Genomic DNA, 25788 nt, shown 5'->3' on the forward strand with positions numbered 1-25788 from the left:
GAGACCGCGCCCCCGGCCCGTTTTTTATGGTGTGTTGGGCCAAACCCATGTAAATGGGTGGAGTCGCGTCATTGCCTCTAAAAATAGAGGTTTGACTAATTATATTTTCCCCTTTAGATTAAGGGTTTTACAATAGAGTCGCCACTTATTTAATTATTGGGATAAATAAGAAAACCAAAATTGAAAAATTCTCCATTTTATTAATTTTCAATTGAATTTACATGGATCATAGGAAAATTATATGACTTTGGTCCTAGGCACAATCTAAGATAAAGTATATAACTTTGTTTCCTAGTTACAATCTAAAAATTGAAAATTACAAGGATAAACATTGGTTCTACTAACTCTTGATCTAAGCTCGGAGGCTATGTTACAAGGTGGGAAGGTGTTAAGCGCCCACCTTGCCCAGTGAAACCACTCTTCTAGACTATGATGGCCAACATTTATATCATATCATCCAATATGTCAATCAATTTTCATGTTGAATTTAATATATGTGCATGTGATAAACCCTAAATCAATTTATTAAGCATTACATTTGGATTGAAAATAAATTCTAGTGAATGTGTGTGGATGGTGATATCCTAGATTCAAGAATTTAAAAGAATTATTAAACAAACATATTTTTCATGTTTTTTATGTGGATTTAAGATCGAAACTAGTGTAATGCATGAACATGTGAAGAACATATAAGAACAATTAAGAACATTCAAACATATTTAAAGGAATTTAAATGATTATTATCATACTTTAATCTTAAACTCTCATCATGGCAACACAAAAAATTAATTAGGAAAATGAATTATACCTTCATGCAAGATCCATATGGTGGATGAGGAGACTCTTGAGGGAGGTCCTAAGGGTGGAGGAAAAGAAGAATTAGGAGAGGAAGAGTGAGTCTCACTCAATACCTTGAGTCTCAAGAAGACTAAGATATGAAAAGACTACTCAAATTTCTAGAACTCAAAAGAGGAGAAGAGTGGGGCTTTTTTTTTTGTGTGTGTCTTGGAATGAAGGAGAGGGGGAGTTTATATAGTAGTGGTGGAGGAAATATGAATAGAAGACCACTAATGAGGGTTGACAAAGAATCATGAACCTAGACCTTAGCCTTTGGGAAAATCTGGTGCATTAAATGGAGAGATTGGTGGGAGTGATGAGCAAGCCAAAATTCAGTTTTCCCGTAGCTGCTGTAACAGCCTGTAGAGCCAACCTTGAAAAATCATATCTGACTCAATTCTGATCAGAATTGTCTCGTTCTTGTGCACAAATTGAAGCCTCGGATGTCTAGTTTCTGGGAAAATGAACCTCATTCATAAATTCAAAATATTCTGAGAAATATCGATGAAATGGTGAGCAGATGTCATTTGTTAGAAAATGATTTCAGCACAATTAACATTAATGAGTCCCAAATTAGCTCCTAGTTAACATTAAATGACTCCAATCACTCTCATTTCAAACTTAATTGATTCCAAATTTACTCTAATTAAAAGATAATTGCACCAATAACTCATTGAATAATTAATGTTTAATTATCTAATTAATTAGGTGTGTGCAACCTTACCATAAAATGTAGTCCTAACCAATCAAATTATGACACATCATTAATCTCAAATTGATTATAATTATAACCAATTAGAACCAATTATTCATAATCACATATAATCGGACTCAATTTGTAATAATGCATCTCAGCCATTAAAAATTAATTTGATGATAATTTTCAATTTGATGGTCTGATTAAGGCTTATGACCAGTCGATTTGATCGTTACAACTTCAAGATCATTTTAGTGAAATGAGATTAAGGATCTAATGACCAGAATCAAGATGCATATTTTCAAGGAAAAATTACTCTTTTACCCTCTAGGTGAGGTTAAATGCAGGTTGCAAAATGAGGTGTCAACATAATGTCCTTCATTGGCAAAGCTTGAAAAGCGAATGTCAATGTATGAAAGAGACACCTAACTTTGCAATCAGTATTTTAACCATGGTGAATGTATGATGCATGTAGATAAAAATGTAGGCAGTCATGTTGTGGATCAAAATGTGGACCGAATCACGAAGGAGATTGCCTACGTACTTTTTTGTGGGAGGATCAGGTCCAAACATAGTTCATGTATGCAATTTTTTTTTTTGAATGAGTACAAGACATGCTTACCTGAGGTCAAAAAAATATGGAGGACCAAGGATCTTGGCTCATGTTTTCAAAAGAACAAGGGTTTTTTGGGCTTTAGCTCATGTTTTTAGAGGACCAAATGTTCTGGATCCTAGCTCATGTTTTCAGAGGACCTAGGATTTTTGGATCTTGGCTCATATTTTCAGAGGACCAAGGGTTTTTTGGGCTTTAGCTCATGTTTTCAAAGGACTAAAGGTTTTGGATCCTAGCTCATGATTTTAGAGGACCTAGGATTTTTGGATCTTGGCTCATGTTTTCAAAGGACCAATGGTTTTTTGGGCTTTGGCTCATGTTTTCAGAGGACCAAAGGTTTTGAATCTTGGCTCATGTTTTCGGAGGACATAAGATTTTTGGATCTTGGCTCATGTTTTCAAAGGACCAAGGGTTTTTTTTAGGCTTTGGCTCATGTTTTCAGAGGACCAAAGGTTCTGGATCTTGACTTATGTTTTCAGAGGACCTAGGATTTTTGGATCTTGGCTCATGTTTTCAGAGGACCAAAGGTTTTTTAGGCTTTGGGCTCATGTTTTCAAAGGACCAAAGGTTCTGGATCCTATCTCATGTTTTTAAAGGACTTAGGATTTTTGGATCTTGGCTCATGTGTGTGGGTCTTTTACCCTAGTACCTGCAAAATAGATATTTCCAATTAGTAACAGAGTTATTCATTAAAAAGAATTTGGCATACCTGACGAATGCCCCTAGTTTGGGACATATGCCATGCTTCGATGAATGTTGAGGATGGATAGTTGACTTGATGTTGCACCACTGGAGAATATGGAAGAGGATCATAGTTTTCTTTTCCTGAAGAAGAATTTAATGAAGTTCTCATTTGGGACTTTTGATTTTTTTTAAAAAAAAAATTGGGAAATCTTGAATTTATTTTTTGAAGGAATTGAAATTTTTCGAAAGATTTGGAAATCTTGAAAACGCTTTTTTTTTTTTTAATTTTTTTTTATTAAGGAATTGTAAATTTTGATAGATGAATTTTCTTTTTTTGAAAAATTTGAAAATCTTGAATTTTTTGAAGGAATTGAAAATTTTGATTGATCAATTTTTTTGAAAGCAACCTAAGAAGTACAAGCCAAATGCCCCTAGGCCTAAGGCTTTTTTCAAAATTCCCCTTTTTTTTTTTGAAAAATTTACAAAGAATTGAATTTTTTTTTTTTGAAAATTTTTTCTTGTCTTTTGTCTTTTTTTTTTTTTTTTTTTGAAATATGAAGATTTGTTCATTATCAAAAAGTGAAGAAGATGGAGTAAAAGTGATGAAGATTTATTCATGATGATTTTTTTTTTTTGGAAAAACCTATCCTTTGAATGAGAATAACTTTGGTTGGAAGTTGATGCGGATTGCTAGATAAGTCCTTGCTTAATTTCTACAAAAAGATAATTTCAATTAGCAATGGATTTATTCATTGAAATGAATTGAAAGTACTTAGCCAATGCCCCTAGCTTGGGGCATATTCCATGCTTAGCTTAAAGCTGAGTTCATTTGATATTGCGACCATTGGGGAACACGAAAGAAGATCACGGTCCACCATCATTGGTTCCTGCAAAATGACTTTCTTTCTCTAGCTTGTTAGAAACCAGTTATCATGAAAATTTTTTGGTCAATGCCTCTAATGTGGACATGCTTACAAAAAAAAAAAAATGGATTGATGCCTCAAATGAAAACATGCTTTCATGCTAGAAGGACATATCCGCAAACAATATAAATAGGCCAATGCCCCAAGTTTAAGCACGCTTGATGCAAAACAAATAGGCTTAGCCTAACTTACACCCAAACAAGTTTGTCACATTTTTTACTTTGCTCCCCAAGGTTGTTTGGGTGATTGGGACCGGACCTTTGAAAGGCTGCCTACGTACCTCTCTCATAGAGGATCAAGTCAAGACGTAGTTCAAAAGAACTGAATTTTGAAAAAGAATGATTTTTTTTTTGTGGAAATGAGATTTCTCTTTCTTTCTTTCTTCCTCTCTCTTTTTATTTTTTTATTTTTTTAATTTTTATTTTTTTATGAACAAGAGGTGATCCTTTGAAAAACCATTTTGGCAAATCAAAGTGTTTAAGAATCAAACAAATCTCTTTGATTAGGAAGGATCAAGATCATTAAACTCATGTAATCAAATTTGCTTCATCCTTTTGAACATCATCAGATTAAGTCTCCAAAGGCAATCAAGAAATGAAATTTAGGAATCACATTGTTGGGTGCAAACAAGAAGAGTGCTCCAAGTTTGAAAATTCTTTTGAGTCATTTGAGGATTTGAGAATTTTTCTCCTTAGACATATCATCCAGTGAGGTTTGACAATTTTAAGAATTTTTCCTTTTTACTTCAAGAGAAAATAATATTAGAGTTTAAGATGTGCCTACAACTAGCAAGACTTCACGGAGGTCTTTACTCATGGATTTTAATGTAGGCCGGGTTTAGGTTATGAAATGAAAGATATAAAAGGCTCAAAATTTCCTATGATGTTTCCCCCAAGTATGCATTACTCAAAAATCAAGTATTAGAGGAATTTTCCCATTTCTTCTTTGTCATCTTTTCACTTGTCTTCATTGGTAACTTGTATCAACATTTTTTTTTATGCTCATTCCTCTTGAATCATGCCTCTAGACTTTCATCTTGTAAAATTCTTCTCTTTTTGGGTTGCATCCTCAAGTTTCCAACTTGGTAGGATTTTCCATTTTTTTCCTTTTCCTTTTCTTCTTCTTTTTTTTTTTTTAGCCCTAACTTTTGCCTAGACCGCCATTTTGGATTTTCAGCCTAGCAGGCTTCTTTTTTTTTTTTTTTTTTGGGTGCTATCTTTCATCTCTTGATTGAATGAACTTTTTAGGGATCTTTTGCATCTCTTGTTTTTCTTAGCTTAAGTCATTTTGATGCACTCTCTATACATCTTTCTTGCCTTAAAGCGCTTGCACATTTCTATGCTTGACGAATCTTTTCCTTTTTTGATGAATTCTTTAGATGAATCTTGTATTCCTCTTGGCACAATGAATTTTAGGCTCTTCAACTTTACGAACACTATTTTTTTTTTCACATTGATGGAATTTCATTTCTCTTTCCACGATTGTGTGAAATCTCATTTCTCTTTGACGATCTCTTGTCTTTAGCCTAATGAATTCTCCACTTGTCTTTCATGTCTTCTAGGAGAGATTTATCAATTAGCTTCAAAGCTACAAGGTTGACTCGTCCTCAACATAAGATTAAAGCATGCATACTTTGGTTTTTCCCACCCTAGGTTAAGATTTTAGTGGGTTCATGCGAAAAAGAGGCTAAGTGTTTAAAGGCGCAAATGGACTAGCAATGGATAATGATCATTCTAAGTATTAGGGAATAATCTTGTTTAACCAAAGATGGCCTCCTATCCCTAGTAATGCTTGCTTGTAAGCACAGTGACTTAAGCTCTTTTAATAAATTCATCTTAAAAGAAAAAGAATGAATGCTCTAATGTTATGAAACAAAAGATCCTTGAAATTTGGATCGAGTGCATGGATTCTTTGAGATTTTCTGATGGATGGCTTTTTTTTTTATTGCCTTTTAAGACCAATTCTTCTTATATTCTAAGTCAAGTAGCAAAAATCTTTACATGGATCAAATGAAATTAATCATTCCTTGGTACAAGTTGATTGCTCAAGCCTTTAAACATCAAGATTTAAAAAATGTTTTGTCCAAGGGATCCTCATGTACAATTTTGAAAAGGAGACTTCTTTTTTTTTTTTTTTTTTTAATCTTGAAAGAAAAAAATTGGGTCTTTTTGAAAAAGTCACTTGGAAGTTCAATGGCTCTAGTTCAAAGTTTTTTTTTTTTTTTAAATGACTCAAAGGCCCAATGCCCCTAGTCCAAACATTTTCTTATTTGATTTTTTTTTTTTGGAAAGAATTGGGAGTCTTGATTTTTTTTTTGAATTTAAAAAAAAAAATATATATATATATATATATACACACACACATGAACAAAGTGCATCAAATGCTACATGGATTTTTAGAATTCAAAGAAACATAGAAACATAGAATAAAAAGTAGACTTTAAGCTTAACCATGATGTTGCAAACCAAATGTGGAGTGAGGCAAAGTTGGGCCGCTTGCTTCTTCTTGGTCCATTTAGGATGCTTGAGACTTGGTATGCTTGAACCTTGATTATGATCTTTTGGTATTTGCTTGAAATGACTTGGGTTTGCACTTGGAAGGCTTGAACCTTGATCTTTTGGTATTTGCTTGAAATGGCTTGAACCTTGATTATGATCTTCTGGAAGGCTTGAACCTTACACTTGGAAGGCATGCATCTTGTGAGCTTCTGGCCTTTGATGTGGATCATGCATATACACCTTTGATGGGCTCAAGTGGTGGGCTTAGAACAATTCAAGAAACAATTTTGGGTTTCCATATCAAGTAGAGTTCAATCATAGGCTTTTGGGCTTGAGTTCATTCACAGCATACAAGGTTCAAACAATTATGATGTGTTCAAGCGTTGGACTAGAGTCATCATGGTTCAAACAACATCCACACACGTGTAATGAAATGAAATTACATGGACCGACCTAAAGATAGGTTCTATGGGTCATTACAACATGGGTAGAAGGTAGGCTAAAGGTCCCCACAAGCTAAGACGTTGTACCTCCCAACTTGTGACGCCAAGCGCGCCGCGTTGGTCCGAACAGTACAGTTTGTCCCTATGAACCACCATGGCATAATCGTGATGATCCTTGTTGCGGTGGATGGTAAGCTCACCGCTGGGTATGAGAGTCTCAAGAAGACCACAATCCACGGCTAATACTATCGGGCTTCCGAGCTAGCACACAAATAAAATAAATTTCATTCAAGCAAATGATGCCTGACATGCAATATAATGACATATTAGATATATTATATACAAAAAGCAATAAACAAACAATGATATGGTTGGCCACCATAACTTAATTGAAGCTTAGCCCTCAATATCCCCAGCGGAGTCGCCACTGTGAGAGACCGCACCCCCAGCCCGTTTTTTATGGTGTGTTGGGCTAAACTCATGTGAATGGGTGGAGTCGTGTTATTGCCTCTCAAAATGGAGATTTGACTAATTATATTTTCCCCTTTAGATTAAGGGTTTTACAATGGAGTTGCCACTTATTTAATTATTGGGATAAATAAGAAAACCAAAATTGAAAAATTCCCTATTTTATTAATTTTCAATTGAATTTACATTGATCATAGGAAAATTATATGGCTTTGGTCCTAGATACAATCTAAGATAAAGTACATAACTTTGTTTCCTAGTTACAATCTAAAAATTGAAAATTACAAGGATAAACATTGGTTTTACTAACTCTTGATCTAAGCTCGGAGGCTATGTTACAAGGTGGGAAGGTGTTAGGCACCCACCTTGCCCAATGAAACCAGTCTTCTAGACTATGATGGCCAACATTCATATCATATCATCCAATATGTCAATCAATTTGCATGTTAAATTTAGTGTGTGTGCATGTGATGAACCCTAATTCAATTTATTAAGTATTACATTTGGATTGAAAAATAAATTTTAGTGAATGTGTGTGGATGGTGATATCCTAGATTCAAGAATTTAAAAGAATTATTAAACAAGCATATTTTTCATGTTTTTGATGTGGATTTAAGATCGAAACTAGTGTAATGCATGAACATGTGATGAACAACCAAGAACATGTGAAGAACATATAAGAACAATTAAGAACATTCAAACATATTCAAAGGAATTTAAATGATTATTATCATACTTTAATCTTAAACTCTCATCATGGCAACACAAAAAATTAATTAGGGAAAGGAATTATACCTTCATGCAAGATCCATATGGTGGATGAGAAGACTCTTGAGAGAGGTCCTAAGGGTGGAGGAAAAGAAGAGTTAGGAGAGGAAGAGTGAGTCTCACTCAATACCTTGCGTCTCAAGAAGACCAAGATATGACAAGACTACTCAACTTTCTAGAACTCAAAAGAGGAGAAGAGAGGAGGTTTTTTTGTGTGTCTTGGAATGAAGGAGAGGGGGAGTTTATATAGTAGTGGTGGAGGAAATATGAATGGAAGGCCATTAATGAGGGTTGACAAAGAATCATGAACTTAGACTTCATTTTAGCCTTTGGGGAAATTTGGTGCATTAAATGGAGAGATTGGTGGGAGTGAGGAGCAAGCCAAAAATTTAGTTTTCCTGTAGCTGCTGTAATAGCCTGTAGAGCCAACTTTGAAAAATCATATCTGACTCAATTCTGATCGGAATTGTCTCGTTCTTATGCTCAAATTGAAGCCCCAAATGTCTAGTTTCTGGGAAAATGAACCTCATTCACGGATTCAAAATATTCTGAGAGATATCGATGAAATGGTGAGCAGAGGTCATTTGTTAGAAAATGATTTCAGTACAATTAACATTAATAGGTCCCAAATTAGCTCTCAATTAACATTAAATGGCTCCAATCACTATCATTTCAAACTTAATTGATTCCAAATTTACTCTAATTAAAAGATAATTGAACAAATTACTCATTGAATAATTAATATTTAACTATCTAATTAATTAGGTGTGTGCAACCTTACCATAAAATGTAGTCATAACCAATCAAATTATGACACATCATTAATCTCAAATTGATTATAATTATAACTAATTGGAACCAATTATTCATAATCACATATAATCGGACTCAATTTGTGATAGTGCATCTCGGCCATTAAAAATTAATTCGATGATAATTTTCAATTTGATGGTCTGATTAGAGCTTATGACCAGTCGATTTGATCGTTACAACTTCCAGATCATTTTAGTGAAATGAGATTAAGGATCTAATGACCAGAATCAAGATGCATATTTTCAAGAAAAAATTACTCTTTTACCCTCCAGGTGAGGTTAAATGCAGGTTGCAAAATGAGGTGTCAACACCCATCAAATTTGACTCTTGTCATAATTTATAGTTTGGAAAAAAAATTATCAAAAACTTGTGGGGTTACTATTCAATGTGACATGAATTATTAATTGATATGATATAATTATTGTCATGTATAAGTCAGTATAACATTGTTAGTTTATGTTCAAATTGACAAAAATGAAATGAAAGAAAATAAGAAATCTAGCTTTTTATAATGCAACGTGGCAAACCTAATTAACTACTTTGTAACCATGTCATGGTCCAACTTAAAATATAACTACGAAAAAAATGGTGGAGTTATTACCTGATTTGTAATGTTATAGTCCAACATGAAATAGAAAAAAAAATAAAAAATGAACTAAAAAAAATTGTTTAGTTACCCACTTGATTTAAAGTTATTATCAAATATAACAAATTAAGTTACTGCTACCTTTTTATTAATTAAATATTTAAATTCAATATGATTGGAATATATAATATTTACTTTATAATGATTATTTTTTATCATTAGACCAAGATATTAAAGAATTAAAATAATTTATTTATTTATTTAATCGGGGCTTTCATGCACTAAGAAAATAATCTTTTTAAATATAGATCTTTTCTACAATTTAAAAAAAAAAAAAATTGAATGGTTACAAAAATTATGAGAGATTTGAACTATGATTCAACTAATTCAAGAAAGGATGCTATCCATTGAGTTACAAAATACTCCTGGCTAATCTTAAACTTATAAATTATGTTCCGTCTAATGACTATGCTTTTGAATTTCATATTTGATTTGTCTTTTTTTCAATATTTACAAAATATTCCTGGCTTATCTTAAAATTAAAAATTATGTTTCATTTAATGACTATGCCTTTGGTAAGGAAATCAGTAGTTCTAAAGACTCAGTTCGTTGGCAACAAAGTTTCCAATATTATGACAATCTCCTGTGGGGGAAAAAAACATAGCAAATAAGGACATAAACTGTGAAAATATAAACGACATTTGTCAAGACAATAAGCTGTTTACAACATATACTATTACGCAATTAGGGGAAACCTAATTAACATAGGCAAACGAAAAAACTTTTATAATTAAAGAATAAAAATTGTTCACAAAAAGGACGGAAACAATAGACAGATGAAAGAAATGAGTAATCAAATCTTAAAAATGGTTGGAATTCATTTTGCAGACCATAGACCAGGACCATTAAAATTCTGAGTTCCCTTGCAAAAATAGAAAATAAATATGCAACATCAATGATAGGAAAACAAAAAAAAATTTATAATTAAACAATAACAATTATTCACAAAAACGAACGAAAGTATAGACAGATGAAAGAAAGAAGTAATCAAAGCTTAGAAAGCATAAACCAGGACCTTAAAATTGTGAGTACAATCCGAATCTATGGAAAACCTCTTCTTATATAAGATACAGAAATACCCAAATTCATGCATCATTGATACCGAGAGATTCTTGTCAAATTCCATAGTATTCATTGAACAACAATGGAGCTGTATATGAAGGTTATTATTGGAGAAGGGGAGATGAACCTTGAAATACGCAGGTGTGGAAAAAAAAAAAGAGCACACCGGAATTACAACTGATCCACTTAAATTTAGACAAATGGAACCACTTGAATCTTGACATATGGCACAAAATTAGGATTCTAATTTAGAATTGCAATTGGAGTTTCTCTCTGCTCCACCTATTTTATATATATAGATAAGCATTAATCTATTATTTTTTAGAAAAATATTTAATCCTCTCAGAGGATCATAATGTAATACTCTTTCATTTTATATTAATGGTGAAGATCTCATCATAAATTTAATTAATGAAACCTACCATTAATTCATATAAAATAAGAAAATTACTTTGATAGTACTAAATAATTATCCATAATTTGACTTATTTAATATTAATGTATCCCAAGTACCCACTTACTCATTAATTAGCTAGTTTTAATATTAATTTTGCATGTTGTGATGCATATTGTAAAAATTGAAGTCCCCCCCCCCCCCCATTTTGAGTCATTTCAATTGTACTCTTAAAAGAAAGAGAAATTATATTAAAATCATATAATTTAAGAGGTTTAACAAATTAAACTAGGTAGAAAATAATAAATTTTTGTACATGTCTAATAGAAGTGTGGGGAGTAAAAAGACCCCGATGGGGATGTGGGCCTTTAGGCCATGCTAAGGAAGGCCGACCCGCTCTTGGGTTTAGAACTTGTTAGTACTACGGGTCGGCCCATACGCCGAGGATCCGAGGATCCAGCCGAGGGTGAATTTCCCTTCGGACGGACACCGGGGAACCCGGGATTTCATGGTAAGGTTAGGGAATGACACGGTCAAGACCAATGGTTAAAGGGGGTGAACCCTTGAATGTCCTAGAAGCACCGATGTTAGAGAAATACCAAAGATAAAGGCTGCCACCTCCACATTAAAGACCCTGCACCTACCACCCTGGCCGCATTAATGGGGAAGTGACACCTGAATAGTGGAAGGGAAACTTATGGTTACTATTCAAAGGCACTGAGAAAAGAAATATCTAGGCTAAGGGGGAGTTGGGGCAACACGTGTACAAAGTATCAAAAAGAGGAGTATTTAAGGAGCAACCTAGAACAGGAATTAGCGGGCCCTTCTTTGTAATCTAAAAGAAAAAGAAAAAAGATAAAGAGATAATATAAGAACAGCTCTCGGCTTACGTCCGAGCAGGTTGATTTACAATATTCCTTGTTGTTTTCAAGTGTTTGCAATCTTTGGCTTGTCATTTAATCCTCAGACACTTCTAACCTGGGTTTCAAGCCCACACTCTACAAATTCATATTGTTTAAGGCTTATTGGGCCTGAGCCCGTAACTGTTCTTGGGGCCAGGTGCAATTGTGCACTTACAATTGGCGCCGTCTATAGGGAATCTAGTCTAGAAGGGGTAGGGATATTATGGCAGGCTTAGGCTCTCACCATGCAGAGTCACAGGGATCACAACCGGAGGACCATTTCGAGCGACTTGAACATCGAAGGGATCGTGAGGGAAGTGTCCATACAGAGTACCCAAGCGCTAGCCATACTCATGGTGGGGGTAGCGCCCTCCAGGAGGACGGTTCTAAAACCATGCAGAAGGAGATCAACCGTTTAAAGAGAAAGCTACGCCGCGCCAGACGTAGGCCTTCATCATCCTCACCTAATCCTTCCTCGGAAGAGGATAGGCGAGCTGGCTACACTTCGAGATCGTGTTCATCTGCCAGCTCAGTGTCCTCCGGTGAGGAGGACGACCGGCCAGCTCGCAGACGCAAGAATCTTCCTTCTAGGGGCTTAGGCAACGACGCTATGAGTAGGGCGTTACACCAACTCTCCAAATCTCCGTTTTCACGGAGGATTGAGAGGGGGAGGCTTCCCAGGAGGTTCACCCAGCCCACCTTTACCATCTATAATGGCCGGACTGATCCGGTGGAGCACGTGAGTCACTTCAACCAGAGGATGGCAGTGCACTCTCACAACGAGACTCTGATGTGTAAAGTTTTCCCCTCCAGCTTGGGACCCTGTGGCTATGAGATGGTTTAACGGTCTCAAATCGGGGTCTCGTAGGCTCATTCGGGGAGCTAACTAGGGCATTCGCTTCGCGGTTCATTACGTGTAGCGAGTCCCTCGGCCATTGGACTCGCTATCCATGGCCATGAAGGAAGGGGAGACGGCGAAGGCATACTCCGACCGATACTCGGGAAATGTTTAATGAAATAGATGGTGATTTCGATGAGGTGGCGCTTAATACCTTTAAGGTAGGTCTTCCTACTGACCACGACCTAAGAAAGTCTTTGACGAAAAGCCCGTCCGGGCGTACGCCGCCTTATGGATCGTATTGATGAGTACAAAAGGGTAGAGGAAGACCGAGCGGCGGGCAAGGGAAAGGAGAAGGCTATCCGCCGGAGAGAGAAGGGATTTCAGGTCGGACAGAAATCACAACAACAAGCCGAGCAGGGATTACTTCGGGCAATGCGGCTCGGCAGCACCTCAGTTAAATACTATGTTCGAGAACCAAGGCATCGCCATTCGGAGAAAGTTCGTAAAGAGCCCTTCTTCGATGGCCAATAAGATGGCGTGGGACCTCGCGAAAAGAAATCAAAACCTCTTTTGTCGGTACCATCAGATGTGGGCCACACTACCGAGAAGATTGTCGGACCTTATGGAACCATCTGGAGCAGCTCGTCAGTGAGGGAAAGTTGAAGCACTTGTGTCGGCCGCCGGGCAGGTCGATCAAGTTGGCTCAAACAACCAGAGGAACAATTCATCTCGGCCAACATTAGGAATAATTAATGTTATCTTCGCCGCACACAGTAGGACCGGCTCAGGTCCCACTAGGGTGATGGCGGTTTCCCATCCTCAGGCCGAGGATGTGGGTAGCAGGCTGAAGAGGTTGAAGGGCACTTTGCCCGTCTTAGGTTTCTCCAAGGAGGATAAGGTAGGGACTATCCTGCCCATGACGATGCTCTTGTGGTCACCCTCAGGATAGGGAACTATGATGTGAGAAGGGTGATGATAGACCAGGCAGCGGTGCAGATCTCATTTACCCTGATCTATTCAAGGGGTTCAGGTTGATGTTGGAAGTTCTTTCTCCTTATGATTCGCCGCTTATAAGTTTTGAAGGGAGAGTCGTTGTGCCGAAGGGCCCGATTCGTTTGCCCGTTCGATCGGCTCGAAACGGTTGAGGTGGACTTTATTGTGGTTGACGCGTACTCTCCATATACGCCATCCTTGCCAGCCATGGCTGCACGCTCTTGGAGCTGTCTCCTCTACCTTGCATGTTAAGGTTAAATTTCCCCTGGAGGAATGTGTTGAAGAGGTCCTCGGCGACGATCGGTCGCCAGGAAATGCATATCGGCTGCTGTCCTGCATCAGACGGAAGCCGAATCTTCGGCTCTGATTACCAAAGACTTATAGCAGTTAACAGCTCCTGGTTCATCTGGGATGGTGACAGGAGAGGAGACACACTGTGAGGAGTTAGAGAAGTTTCCAGTGGCCAATGACCCGGAGAGGTTCTTCCAAGTCGGCATACTTTTGCCACACCAAGAGAAGATCGAATTGTTAGAATTTTTGAAGGACAATATTGATGTTTTTGCGTGGGATCCTTATGAAGCTCCAGGCATTGATCCGAGCTTCATTTGTCATCATTTAAATGTCAACCCAGCTATTGTTCTGAGAAGGCAGCCACCTCAGCGATCTTCCAAAGAACATCCTGAGGCTGTGAAGGAAGAGGTTCTTAAACTTAAGAGGGCGGGGGCTATCAAAGAGGTTTTCTACCCCGAGTGGTTGGCCCATACAGTTGTTGTTAAAAAGAAGAATGGAACGTGGAGGGTATGTGTGGACTTTACCGATCTGAACAAGGCCTGTCCCAAAGATTCGTTCCCAATGCCGCGTATTGATCAACTGGTGGACGCCACCGTCGGACATCCCAGGATGAGTTTTCTGGACGCTTTCCAAGGTTACCACCAGATTCCCTTGGCATTGGAGGACCAAGAGAAGACTGCCTTCATTACCCCGACCGGGAATTATCATTATAAGGTCATGCCATTTGGTTTGAAAAATGCTGGGGCTACTTACCAAAGAATGATGACCAGGATGTTCGAACAGCAGTTGGGGAAGACTATTGAGGTGTATGTAGACGATATGGTGGTAAAGAGCAAAACGATACCTTTACACGTGAGAGACCTGGTTGACACCTTTCAGGTGTTAAGAAAGTATAAGCTGCGCCTTAACGCCTCAAAATGCTCTTTCGGCGTTGGGTCTGGAAAATTCTTGGGGTACATGATTACTCATAGAGGCATAGAGGTAAACCCAACACAGGTTAAGGCTATTCAGAACTTGCAGCCTTCTCGGAACCCAAAAGAAGTCCAGAAATTAACCGGAATGATTGCCGCCTTGAACAGATTTATATCTCGGTCAGCTGACCGGTGTCATCCTTTCTTCCAACTGTTGAATAAGTGGAAAGGGTTTCACTGGACCGAGGACTGCGAGTTAGCTTTTCAATAGCTCAAGCAATATCTTTCTCGGCCACCCATTCTGTCTCGTCCGGAGGCACATGAGATTTTGTTTGCTTATCTGGCAGTGGCCGTCCACGCGGTCAGCCTGGTCCTGATAAGAGATGATAACGGGGTGCAAAGACCGGTATATTACGTTAGTAAGTCTTTAGGTGATGCCGAGGTGCGTTATCAACCCTTAGAGAAAGCACTTTTGGCCGTGGTTCATGCCACGCGAAAGCTTCCCCATTATTTTCAGTCTCACACAGTGGTTGTTACCCACCCGTGCCCCTCGAGGCGAGTCCTCGTAGCGCCGACTACTCAGGAAGGATAGCAAAGTGGGGGACCATCCTGGGGGCTTTTGATGATAAATACAAGCCTCGCACCTCGGTGAAGGGCCAGGTCCTCGCTGACTTGGTGGCAGAGTATACTGAACCGTTGCTAGATGAAGCTCTAAAAGAAGCACACATGGATGCAAAATCAGTTGGAGTGATCACGGCCGCAGTGCCCTCAGCTTGGAAAGTGTATGTGGATGGGGCTGCTAATCAGAGAGGGTCTGGTGTTGGACTTGTTCTAATGTCCCCTGAAGGAATTGTCTTCGAAAAATCTTTGAGATTGGCATTCTCGGCTACTAACAATGAGGCCGAGTATGAAGCAGTCTTGGTAGGCATGCAGATGGTACGTAGAATGGGTGGAAGGTAAGTCCATGTGTTCTCGGACTCTCAGTTAGTGGTCGGCCAGGTCATGGGGACCATGGAGGCTAGAGACCCCAGAATGCAGGAATATTTGGTCCAGGTCAAACGTCAACAAGCTGAATTTGACTCCTTTGCCTTAACTCACATTCCTAGGAGTGGAAACACCCATGCAGATTCTTTAGCCACATTGGCGACATCTTCGGCTCAGGGTTTGCCCAGGATTATCCTTGTGGAGGATTTGCTAAAGCCAACTCTTATCCCCATCAATGTGGCTCGCATCCATCTAGTAAGGCCTGGACCTAGTTGGACCGACCCGGTTGTGTCTTTTCTTAAGAATGACATCCTTCCCGAGGAAAAATCGGAAGCAGATAAGATACGTCGAAAGGCGCCACGCTTCTGGTTGTCCGAGGATCAGAAACTGTATAAACGATCCTTTTCAGGACCATATTTGCTGTGTGTGCACCCTGACTCAACGGAAGCACTTCTAGAAGAACTGCATGAAGGAATTTGTGGCAGCCACACTGGGGGAAGGTCCTTGGCCCACAGAGCTCTGACTCAGGGTTATTGGTGGCCCAATATGCAAAGGGAGGCTCAAGACTACGCCAGGAAATGTGATCAATGCCAGAGGTTCGCCCCTAACATCCATCAACTCCGGAGGAGTTCTTAACCCCCTCTCCGAGTCCTCGCCCTTGCACAGTGGGGATTGGACATAGTGGGGCCGTTTCCGAGGGCAGCAGGTAACAAAAGATGGCTGCTTGTAGGAACGGATTACTTTACTAAATGGGTCGAGGCGGAGCCCTTGGAAAACATTAGAGATGTTGATTCCAAGAAATTTGTGTGGAAGAACATCGTCACTAGATTTGGAATACCACATACACTTATATCAGATAATGGAGTTCAATTTGACAGCAAAGCTTTCAGGAATTATTGCAGTGACATGGGTATCATAAATAGGTACTCCACCCCATATTATCCTCAGGGAAATGGGCAAGCCGAGGCCGTTAACAAGGTCATAGTCAGTGGGCTTAAGAAAAGGTTGGACGATGCGAAAGGCAAATGGGTAGAAGAGCTCCCTCATGTTCTGTGGACGTATCGGACCACACCGCGCAGGTCCACTGGAGAAACGCCATTCTCTATGACTTATGGGGCCGAGGCGGTGATACCTTTGGAATATGGTTTCCCCACCCTAAAGACAAGTTCTTTTACCCCAGAGAATAACAAGGGACTCCTGGAGAAAGGTCTTGATTTACTGGAGGAACGACGCGAGGCAGCTATGGTCCAAATGGCTTATTATCAACAGAAGCTAAAACGGGGATATGATGCCCATGTGAAGCTAAGGCCGCTTGCACCTGGTGATCTTGTACTCAGAAAAGTCGTAGGAACTTCTAGGAACCCAGCTTGGGGTAAACTAGGACCCAACTGGGAAGGCCCCTATCGCATTGTTTCAGTAGCCGGCATAGGGTCATATCGGCTAGCTGACCTAGATAAAAAAATTGTACCACGCCCATGGAATGTAAACAATCTTAGAAGGTATTATTATTAATAAAATGTGCTTTTGTCAGTGAACATTTTAAAGTTATGAGTATCATTAACATTTGAAGCTATTGCTCTTAAGAATCAAACAGAAACTTGGTTAAGTGCAGTCCTCGGACCACAAACCTTGTGGAAATTGATGTCTTGTCATTTGTTAAACAGAACCTTAGTTATGCCGGGTCCTCGGACCTCCTACTTTGGGGAAATTAACATTTGAAGTTACTGTTCTTAAGAATCAAACGGAAACTTGGTTAAGTGCAGTCCTCGGACCACAAACCTTGTGGAAATTGATGTCTTGTCATTTGTTAAACAGAATCTTAGTTATGCCGGGTCCTCGGACCTCCTACTTTGGGGAAATTAACATTTGAAGTTACTGTTCTTAAGAATCAAACAGAAACTTGGTTAAGTGCAGTCCTCGGACCACAAACCTTGTGGAAATTGATGTCTTGTCATTTGTTACACAGAACCTTAGTTATGCCGGGTCCTCGGACCTCCTACTTTGGGGAAATTAACATTTGAAGTTACTGTTCTTAAGAATCAAACAGAAACTTGGTTAAGTGTAGTCCTCGGACCACAAACCTTGGGAAAACTGATATCTTGTCATTTGTTAAACAGAACCTTACTTATGCCGGGTCCTCGGACCTCCTACTTTGGGAAATTAACATTTGAAGTTACCGTCTTAAGAATCAAACGAAACTTGGTTAAGTGTAGTCCTCGGACCACAAACCTTGTGAAAATTGATGTCTTGTCATTTGTTAAACAGAACCTTAGTTATGCCGGGTCCTCGGACCTCCTACTTTGGGGAAATTAACATTTGAAGTTACTGTTCTTAAGAATCAAACAGAAACTTGGTTAAGTGTAGTCCTCGGACCACAAACCTTGTGGAAATTGATGTCTTGTCATTTGTTAAACAGAACCTTAGTTATGCCGGGTCCTCAGACCTCCTACTTTGGGAAAATTAACATTTGAAGTTAATGGTCTAAAGAATCAAATGGAAAATTAGTTAAGTCTTGTCCTCGGACTATAAACTTGATCAAAGTTAACTTCTTATTGTGTCTGGGAGTTGGTGCCTTACCGTTCAATAACTCGGATCTTAAGTCTTATTTCGTTAAAAGTATTAAGCAAATTTATGTGAGGAAGGAGTGGTCCTCGGATCTTACATCCTACTAAAAACAATGCTACACATTATAAGGTTTTAATCATTATACGAGGTCTCTCTTTTTTAAACCAAGGCATTGTTTAAACATGTTAGCCATATCACTTTTTATTAAGTTTTTAATAACACGCGAATGACTGCGTGGAGGTTATGATCGTGCAAAACGTGAAGTTAGATTTGTTTGCTCTGCCCCCTTTTGACCATGTATTAATGGCAATCTTTATAACCAATATAACAAGAATAAAGTAAGATGGATACAACATAAGTGAGAATTAAATGAAATTGTTCTTCATTAATCATTCGAATATACATTACATATTTAATTCAAAAATGGAAAAAGAGAAGTCCTAAAGCTAGGTCCTAAGCTTTTGGAGGGGGGTCTTGCTGAGAGGTACTGGTGGCCTCGGTCTTTCTCAACTCCAGCTCAAAGGGAGTCAGGACTTGATTTCCTTTGTCTGCTGTCTTCGTTGGAAGGATGTTGGGTTCCACTTTCTGGTTCAAGTCCTTCTCTGCATCCCCGCCTCCTTCCTTCTCTTTGTTGGAACCTGAAGGTTCTGTAGGATCTGGAATTAGCTGTGGGATCATCGGAGGCAGAGCAGGGAGAGTTGACTCAGGGGTAGGAGTAGCAGTAGGAGCCTCTTCAATCTCCTGTATCTCCAGGGGAAGCCAAACGTTCTCGGACTTCCTCAGATCCGAGGATAGAGGAACTCCAGCTACGTTTAGGGCTTCCCCGTACTTTTCGACGACTCCCGGCCAAAGCCGCGAAGGCCTCGCCGGCTCTCTCGGTGGTTGCTACCCACTGCCTCATAGCTCGTACGCCGGCGGCTGTAAAGAGCGTTGGAATGAGCGGCTTCTTCCTTCATCGGCCGCAAGTTCCTTTTCCAAATCCGAGCTTTCCCTTTGGGCTTGGGAGAGCTCATCATCTTTTGTGAAGGAGCTTGCGCCGCCCTTCTATCCGGGACTTCATGGTCTTCAATTCGCCTCGGCCCCATTCTTCTCTCTCTTTAGATCAGCCACCTCCGAGGTAAGCTTCTCATTTTCCGGCAAAGGGCCGTGCCCAAGGACTTCTCGGTCTCCGGCCGACTTCAAACTCGGCTGGCCTTCTTCCGAGTATCTTCTATAAATTTATTGGCTACGAAGACTTCTTGAATGGCCTGCAGTAAAGTGCGAGGAAGTCAAATATAGCAAGGCACTTATGAATAATTTGATATTGTTAAAAATTGGAATCTTCCTAAAGGGGTTAAACTTACCAGCGCTAAATCCCTTTTTAAAGAGAGGAATAGTTGTGGCTGGCTCATTTTCTCCAAGGTTTCCATGTCCTTGGCGAGTGAAGGGCGCTCTAACACTTCGGCCAAGTGGTGGGCATGGCCTTGTTGAACCGCCCTTATACTGGATTGGCAGGATATGGGTGCACCGTCCAGCCTTAAGTCAAGGGACCAGGTGGTCGGTGCTCGGCGCACTTCGGCCTCGTCCCTGATCTCCCCGCTTTCAACTGAGCGGGCCCTACCCTTGCCTTTGTCCAGCTTCTGCTGCTGAACCGGTGGAAGTTGTTGTCGTGGTTTCTTGGGGTCCTTGCTGATCGTCCCCTCGGCCTCCCCCTTTCTCTTCTTTTTGGGATCCTCGGCTGGAAGTTTCGGCTCGGCTGGAGGAGGGGGAGGTGGCAAAGATGGAAGAGCTTGGGTTGCCCCTGTCTTTTTCTCAACAACCTTCGCAGCTCTATTGGTCAGGAGACCCTTCATCCTGTCCATTTCCTCCTCGGATTCGTCCTCTGGTTGGGCAACGATCAATCCTGCAATTCCAGAGGCCTCAGTGGCTTCTTCTTCCTCGTCAGAGAGTACGACGAACTGGCTCCCTCGAGGTCTTTTGGTGTCTTCAAGTTGGAATTGACCTATCTCTTCGTCTAGTGTATGTGAAGAAGACACCTGCTCTTCTGGAACAACAGTTGCCTGAGAGTGCACGACGAGGGGAATTGCCGCTATGGGCTGGTTGTACAAAACGGTGTGAGGGGCGTTAGGGAGCTCGTGGTCGTCCAAAAGGTGGGGTCGGGCTACGTTTATTCTCCTTCGTCTTCAGTCACCCGCGACTATGGCGTTTTCTATCTCTTGGAAGTCCGAAGAGATGGGAGTGTACCCCAGAATCAGATGAGCAGCTCTAAGTTGTAAGTCCTCGCTGACAAACACCTCGGAGCGAAGCACTCGGTTTAGATCGGCAACGCTGCAGTGGCTCAAGCGTGGACGCACGTGTTGCTTATCTGCAAAGAAAGACATGAAAGTAAACAACATGGTCAGATTCACATAGCAAGTGATAAAGTTAAACAAATGTAAATACATGTTAGTGTGCATGTTTGTGAGTATTAAGGGAAGTTGTGAGTTGGGGAGGTTAATCCTAAGGTGTCGCACCTGGATTTCCCCACTCAACTGGGCAGTGGAGGCCGTCGTGCCAGTTCCCAGAGACGATCAGGTAGTCATCCTTCATGCCTTTGTTGGATTTGGGCAAACAGGAGATTAGCCTAACGACGCTGGAGCGGGATTTAATGTAGTAACCTATGTTGGAGAGTTTATGGGATTCGTACAGAAAGACGACATCGTGCCAGGTGAGGTTTAGACCCATTTGCTCGTTTAAAGCATCGACGCTACCCAAAACTCTAAAAACATTTGGGAGGCACTGATCGGGACACAACCGGTGGTTGCGAAGGTACTCCCTAGTTACAGGTTTCATTGGGAGGGTCATCCCACCCTTTATAAAGGCTATCATCGGGATGATAACCTCTCCCTATTTTCTAGAACCAGCCACGGCTTCTGTCAGGCAATATTTTAAACCTACATTGCCGGGAATGTTATACTTGGCTCTGAAGCCTTCCATTCCAGCGGCGGTATCAACTAGACACTTAAACCTACCCATCAGAAAAGAACGAAAGACTAAACTCTAAAGGGGAGAATATCTACGAGGACAGCCGAGGACTCTATCCGAGGAGAAAAGGTTAAGAATAGAGAGAGCAAGAACTTACAAAGTTGAAGGTGTGCAAATTTTCACGGTTTTCTGCAGGCAAAGTATGATTGCTGATGTTTTGATGGGATTAGCCCCTGGGGAATTAAATGAAGGCGCAGGTTCCCGAAGCGTCACAATGTGCGGAAAAGCGGCCTCGAAATTACATTCGTCCCGCCAAAATTTTCGTGGAGTAACGAGGACCGTTGGATACCCATCTCGCCGTTGAACGTGAGGGACAAGATGTAGCTTACAGCAATAAATGCGCGCGTTTTTGAAAATAAAACCGCCAAGTGGCATCTTCTGGGACGCGAAACGATTTCCACACGTGCAGTCACTCACAAAGTGTATGGAGTAGGTTCTCGTCAGATCAAAATCCTATTTTTCTCCTCGGACGTTGAAAATTAGAGTTTTGAGGGGCTATTGTGGGGAGTAAAAAGACCCCGATGGGGATGTGGGCCTTTGGGCCATGCTAAGGAAGGCCGACCCGCTCTTGGGTTTAGAACTTGTTAGTACTACGGGTCGGCCCATACGCCGAGGATCCGAGGATCCAGCTGAGGGTGAATTTCCCTTCGGACGGACACCGGGGAACCCAAGATTTCATGGTAAAGGTTAGGGAATGACACGGTCAAGACCAATGGTTAAAGGGGGTGAACCCTTGAATGTCCTAGAAGCACCGATGTTAGAGAAATACCAAAGATAAAGGTTGCCACCTCCACATTAAAGACCCTGCACCTACCACCCTGGCCGCATTAATGGGGAAGTGACACCTGAACAGTGGAAGGGAAACTTCTGGTTACTGTTCAAAGGCACTGAGAAAAGAAATATCTAGGCTAAGGGGGAGTTGGGGCAACACGTGTACAAAGTATCAAAAAGAGGAGTATTTAAGGAGCAACCTAGAACAAGAATCAGCGGGCCCTTCTTTGTAATCTAAAAGAAAAAGAAAAAATATAAAGAGATAATATAAGAACAGCTCTCGGCTTACGTCCGAGCAGGTTGATTTACAATATTCCTTGTTGTTTTCAAGTGTTTGCAATCTTTGGCTTGTCATTTAATCCTTAGACACTTCTAACCTGGGTTTCAAGCCCACACTCTACAAATTCATATTGTTTAAGGCTCATTGGGCCTGAGCCCGTAACTGTTCTTAGGGCCAGGTGCAATTGTGCACTTACAAGAAGAAATACATGACTTTTATATACTCATTAAAATTTAGAAGATAATAAATTCTCTTAGTAAATTAATTTATATATATGTGTGTGTATAGAGATTTGTCTTAACTAATATATTAACATCACAACTTGGCCCCCCCAAACTAAAATTTCTAGCTCCGCCCCTGGACACACACACTCTTTATGATGGATATTGTAAATGATCTTATAGGGTATATAGTTTCATATTTTGTTGTTGATAATTCCATGGTTGGGGGAAGGAAATTTTGAATTCTTGATGTTTTCGTTGAAAATACTAGGAGGTGCCACTCAATTTCAATTGACACTAGTTATAAAAGTAAGAAAATACTAATATGATTATTGACTTTGCTAAATTGGGACCACAAAAGTTATCTCTCTCTCTCTCTCTCTCTCTCTCTCTCTCTCTCATATGAACATGTCAATTATTTTTATTTAATTTGTAGTTCATATGCATATAATTGTATCATTTTGATCACACTTTTTATTTTTAACTTTGATATATGTTATCACTGTTACTCAAATTTCCCCCCAAATTTTTCATTAAGGTTTCATTATATTCTTAGATCCTTTAATCATTGAAATCAGTTCTCTTCCCCAACCCCCCCCCCCCCCCCAAAAATCAAAGCCACATTTAAATTAAAAAGGGTAAAAATGCAGAAACACTTATTAATATAACTTTTGGTAAATTTGAAATTATAAGTTTGTGAATTTTGAAAAATACCCAAAATAATCATTCTATCTAATTTTTCATCTTCCTTAGTTGATAAAAGACATAGGGGAAAATTTTTAATTAAAATATATTCTAAAATAAATTTTTAACAAAAAAAATGATATGACAACGATAATATAGCCATAACGATTAATTTCAATAATTCTCAAAATTTAGGGGTTTCTTATTTTAAATAGAAGATCAAGGGATTAATTTGATTTTAACTTAGAGTCCAAGGGGGTGTTTTTACCTTTTACTTTATATATATAGTGGAGCCAAAAGCTTTGTAGCTTGACTGGGGTTGCCAATTTTTTTTTTAATAAAAAAATTGGCCCCTCCTAATACACAAATTACTTAGGGGTTTAGAAGAAAAATGATTCAAACTACAGGGATAGGAGCATATTTACAGTCTCACATGAAAAAAATGATTAGGAGTTGAATATGGTAAGTAAAGGGTTGTTTATCATATATATATATATATATATATATATATATATATATATATATATATATATATATATATATATATATATTTTCCTTTAACTAGTTAATACCCTCTTCTAAAATGAAAAAAAAAAAAAAAAAAACTTAGGGTATGTTTGGTACATTGAATGGGAAATACAACACAAATCATAATTTTTATTACTCAGAATAAAAGGTGTTATAAGTTGTACGTAGTAACATTAGAATAAAACTTAAAATCTATATGTAGGAAATATTTTACTTACAATTAAAATATTTAAAAAAATTTAAATTTGAGAGAGAGATGTTATTTTTGGATGATTTTATATTTTGATAATTATTATTTTCATATAGAAATAATATTGTATATTTGAAAATATATTAATTTGATAAATTATTCACAAACTATGGAAAGGATGTTACAACCTTTTTTTTAAAGAGAAATAGTTATTTCTCATTTTAAAGAATAATTATTTATAATAATAAAAAAAACCATGCCCTTAGTGTACCAATCATGCCCTTAGTTAGTGCAATCATAATCAAACTATTATATAGCTAAATTAGGCCAATTTTTATAAAAAAATCAGGCCAATTTTTGTAATAAAAATATAATCAAACTATTAAATAGCTAAATTAAATAATAGGTATTATATTTTAGTGTACCAATCATGCCCTTAGTTAGTGCAATGTACATAAATGTTTTACCAAATAAGTATTATACATGTTTATTTAATAAATATATGAATAAATAGAGAAATAAAACTACAGTCATAGCAACAGTTACAACAATTTCATAACATGCCATAATTTTCTTACCACCTCAAACTTGGACCATTATAAAAATTTAAATTGTAGATTGTGTAGGCCCAAGTGTGAGGTATTAGGAGGTATATTGTAAAATTGTTGTTAATTTTCGTTGCATGTGATCATAATTTTATTATAAATAAAGAATCAACTATAATATTTATAGAAAAGAACATACTTGATCCAATTGGCTTTAGAAAATCAAACTTAATTTAATAATATTAGGATGTTTAGTGTGCGTTTGATATCAGCCTATTTAATTTTTTGCTGAATGTTTGTTATGGTTTACTTGTACTTCAAAAAAGTAACAAAAAGTGGAGATTTAAAAAACTGTATATAAATGCTAAAAGCTTTTTTCTTTTTCTTTTTGAGGGGGAAAAATAGAAACTTTATTAATGTAAGCAAGCTAAATCAGCTTGTAAAACAGTTTGTATGTGTGGTGAAACATCCTCCATCCACGATAAAAAATCTAGGATGCATAAAACATATCTAACCAGATTATGAGCTACAGAATTACCTTCTCTTTTTGTATGGGAGTAAAGCACTTGTTCAAAATTTTGGGATAACATTCTCACATCCTCAAGTAGCAAACCTATAAGTGTTAAGGATTGTGCATTCTCCCTCAAAGCTTGTATCACTTCCATCAAATCTCCCTTCAAGACAACACATTGAAAACCAGGATCTCTTGCAAAGGACAAAGCTGTTGCTACTGCCAATGACTCGATATCCACTGCCTCCGAAGCTTGTTGCATTACCTTTGCGCATGAAGTTAAAACCAAGCCCTTCACATCCTTGACCACCACGCCTACACCAGATTTATTTTCTTTTGAAAAAACGGCGCCATCGAAGTTAATCTTTACCACATTCACTGGAGGAGGCAACCATCGATTGTGTGATATTTTACAACTCCGTTGTACCTGGGTCTCCATTTCCTGTCTCTTCATGTGGAAGTCGTTCAAGCTAACTTTCGACATAGCAGCAACGTGGTGAAGAGCAGTAGTAGGAATTTGTAAACGGACCTGGTTCCGTTGATTCCAAACTGACCATGCTGTGACTGCCAAAAGTTCCAGCTACTTACCCTCCAATATTATCCACAAGACTAGTTCTTTAAACTCAGCAAAACCGACTGAATTTCGGAAATTCCATAATGATTGGTCTGCCCAGACAATATCAAGCTTAGTGCATGACCACAAGGCATGGAGTGGGTCTTCG

At 38.9% G+C, this 25788-nt stretch overlaps 1 protein-coding gene across 1 annotated transcript; it reads right to left on the bottom strand.

Annotated features, from left to right (window-relative positions):
* Nucleotides 1-2784: 2784 nt before the first annotated feature.
* On the bottom strand, nt 2785-25550 carry LOC142625399 (uncharacterized). Its single transcript, XM_075799070.1, has 3 exons — nt 25094-25550; nt 2857-2972; nt 2785-2796 (listed from the first exon to the last, which is right to left on the bottom strand). Exons 1-3 carry the CDS (start codon nt 25548-25550, stop codon nt 2785-2787), a joined length of 585 nt encoding a protein of 194 aa, XP_075655185.1.
* Nucleotides 25551-25788: the final 238 nt, after the last annotated feature.

The sequence above is a fragment of the Castanea sativa genome, chromosome 1 (assembly GCF_040712315.1).
Source record: "Castanea sativa cultivar Marrone di Chiusa Pesio chromosome 1, ASM4071231v1".
In the NCBI taxonomy this organism is placed as follows: Eukaryota; Viridiplantae; Streptophyta; class Magnoliopsida; order Fagales; family Fagaceae; genus Castanea; species Castanea sativa.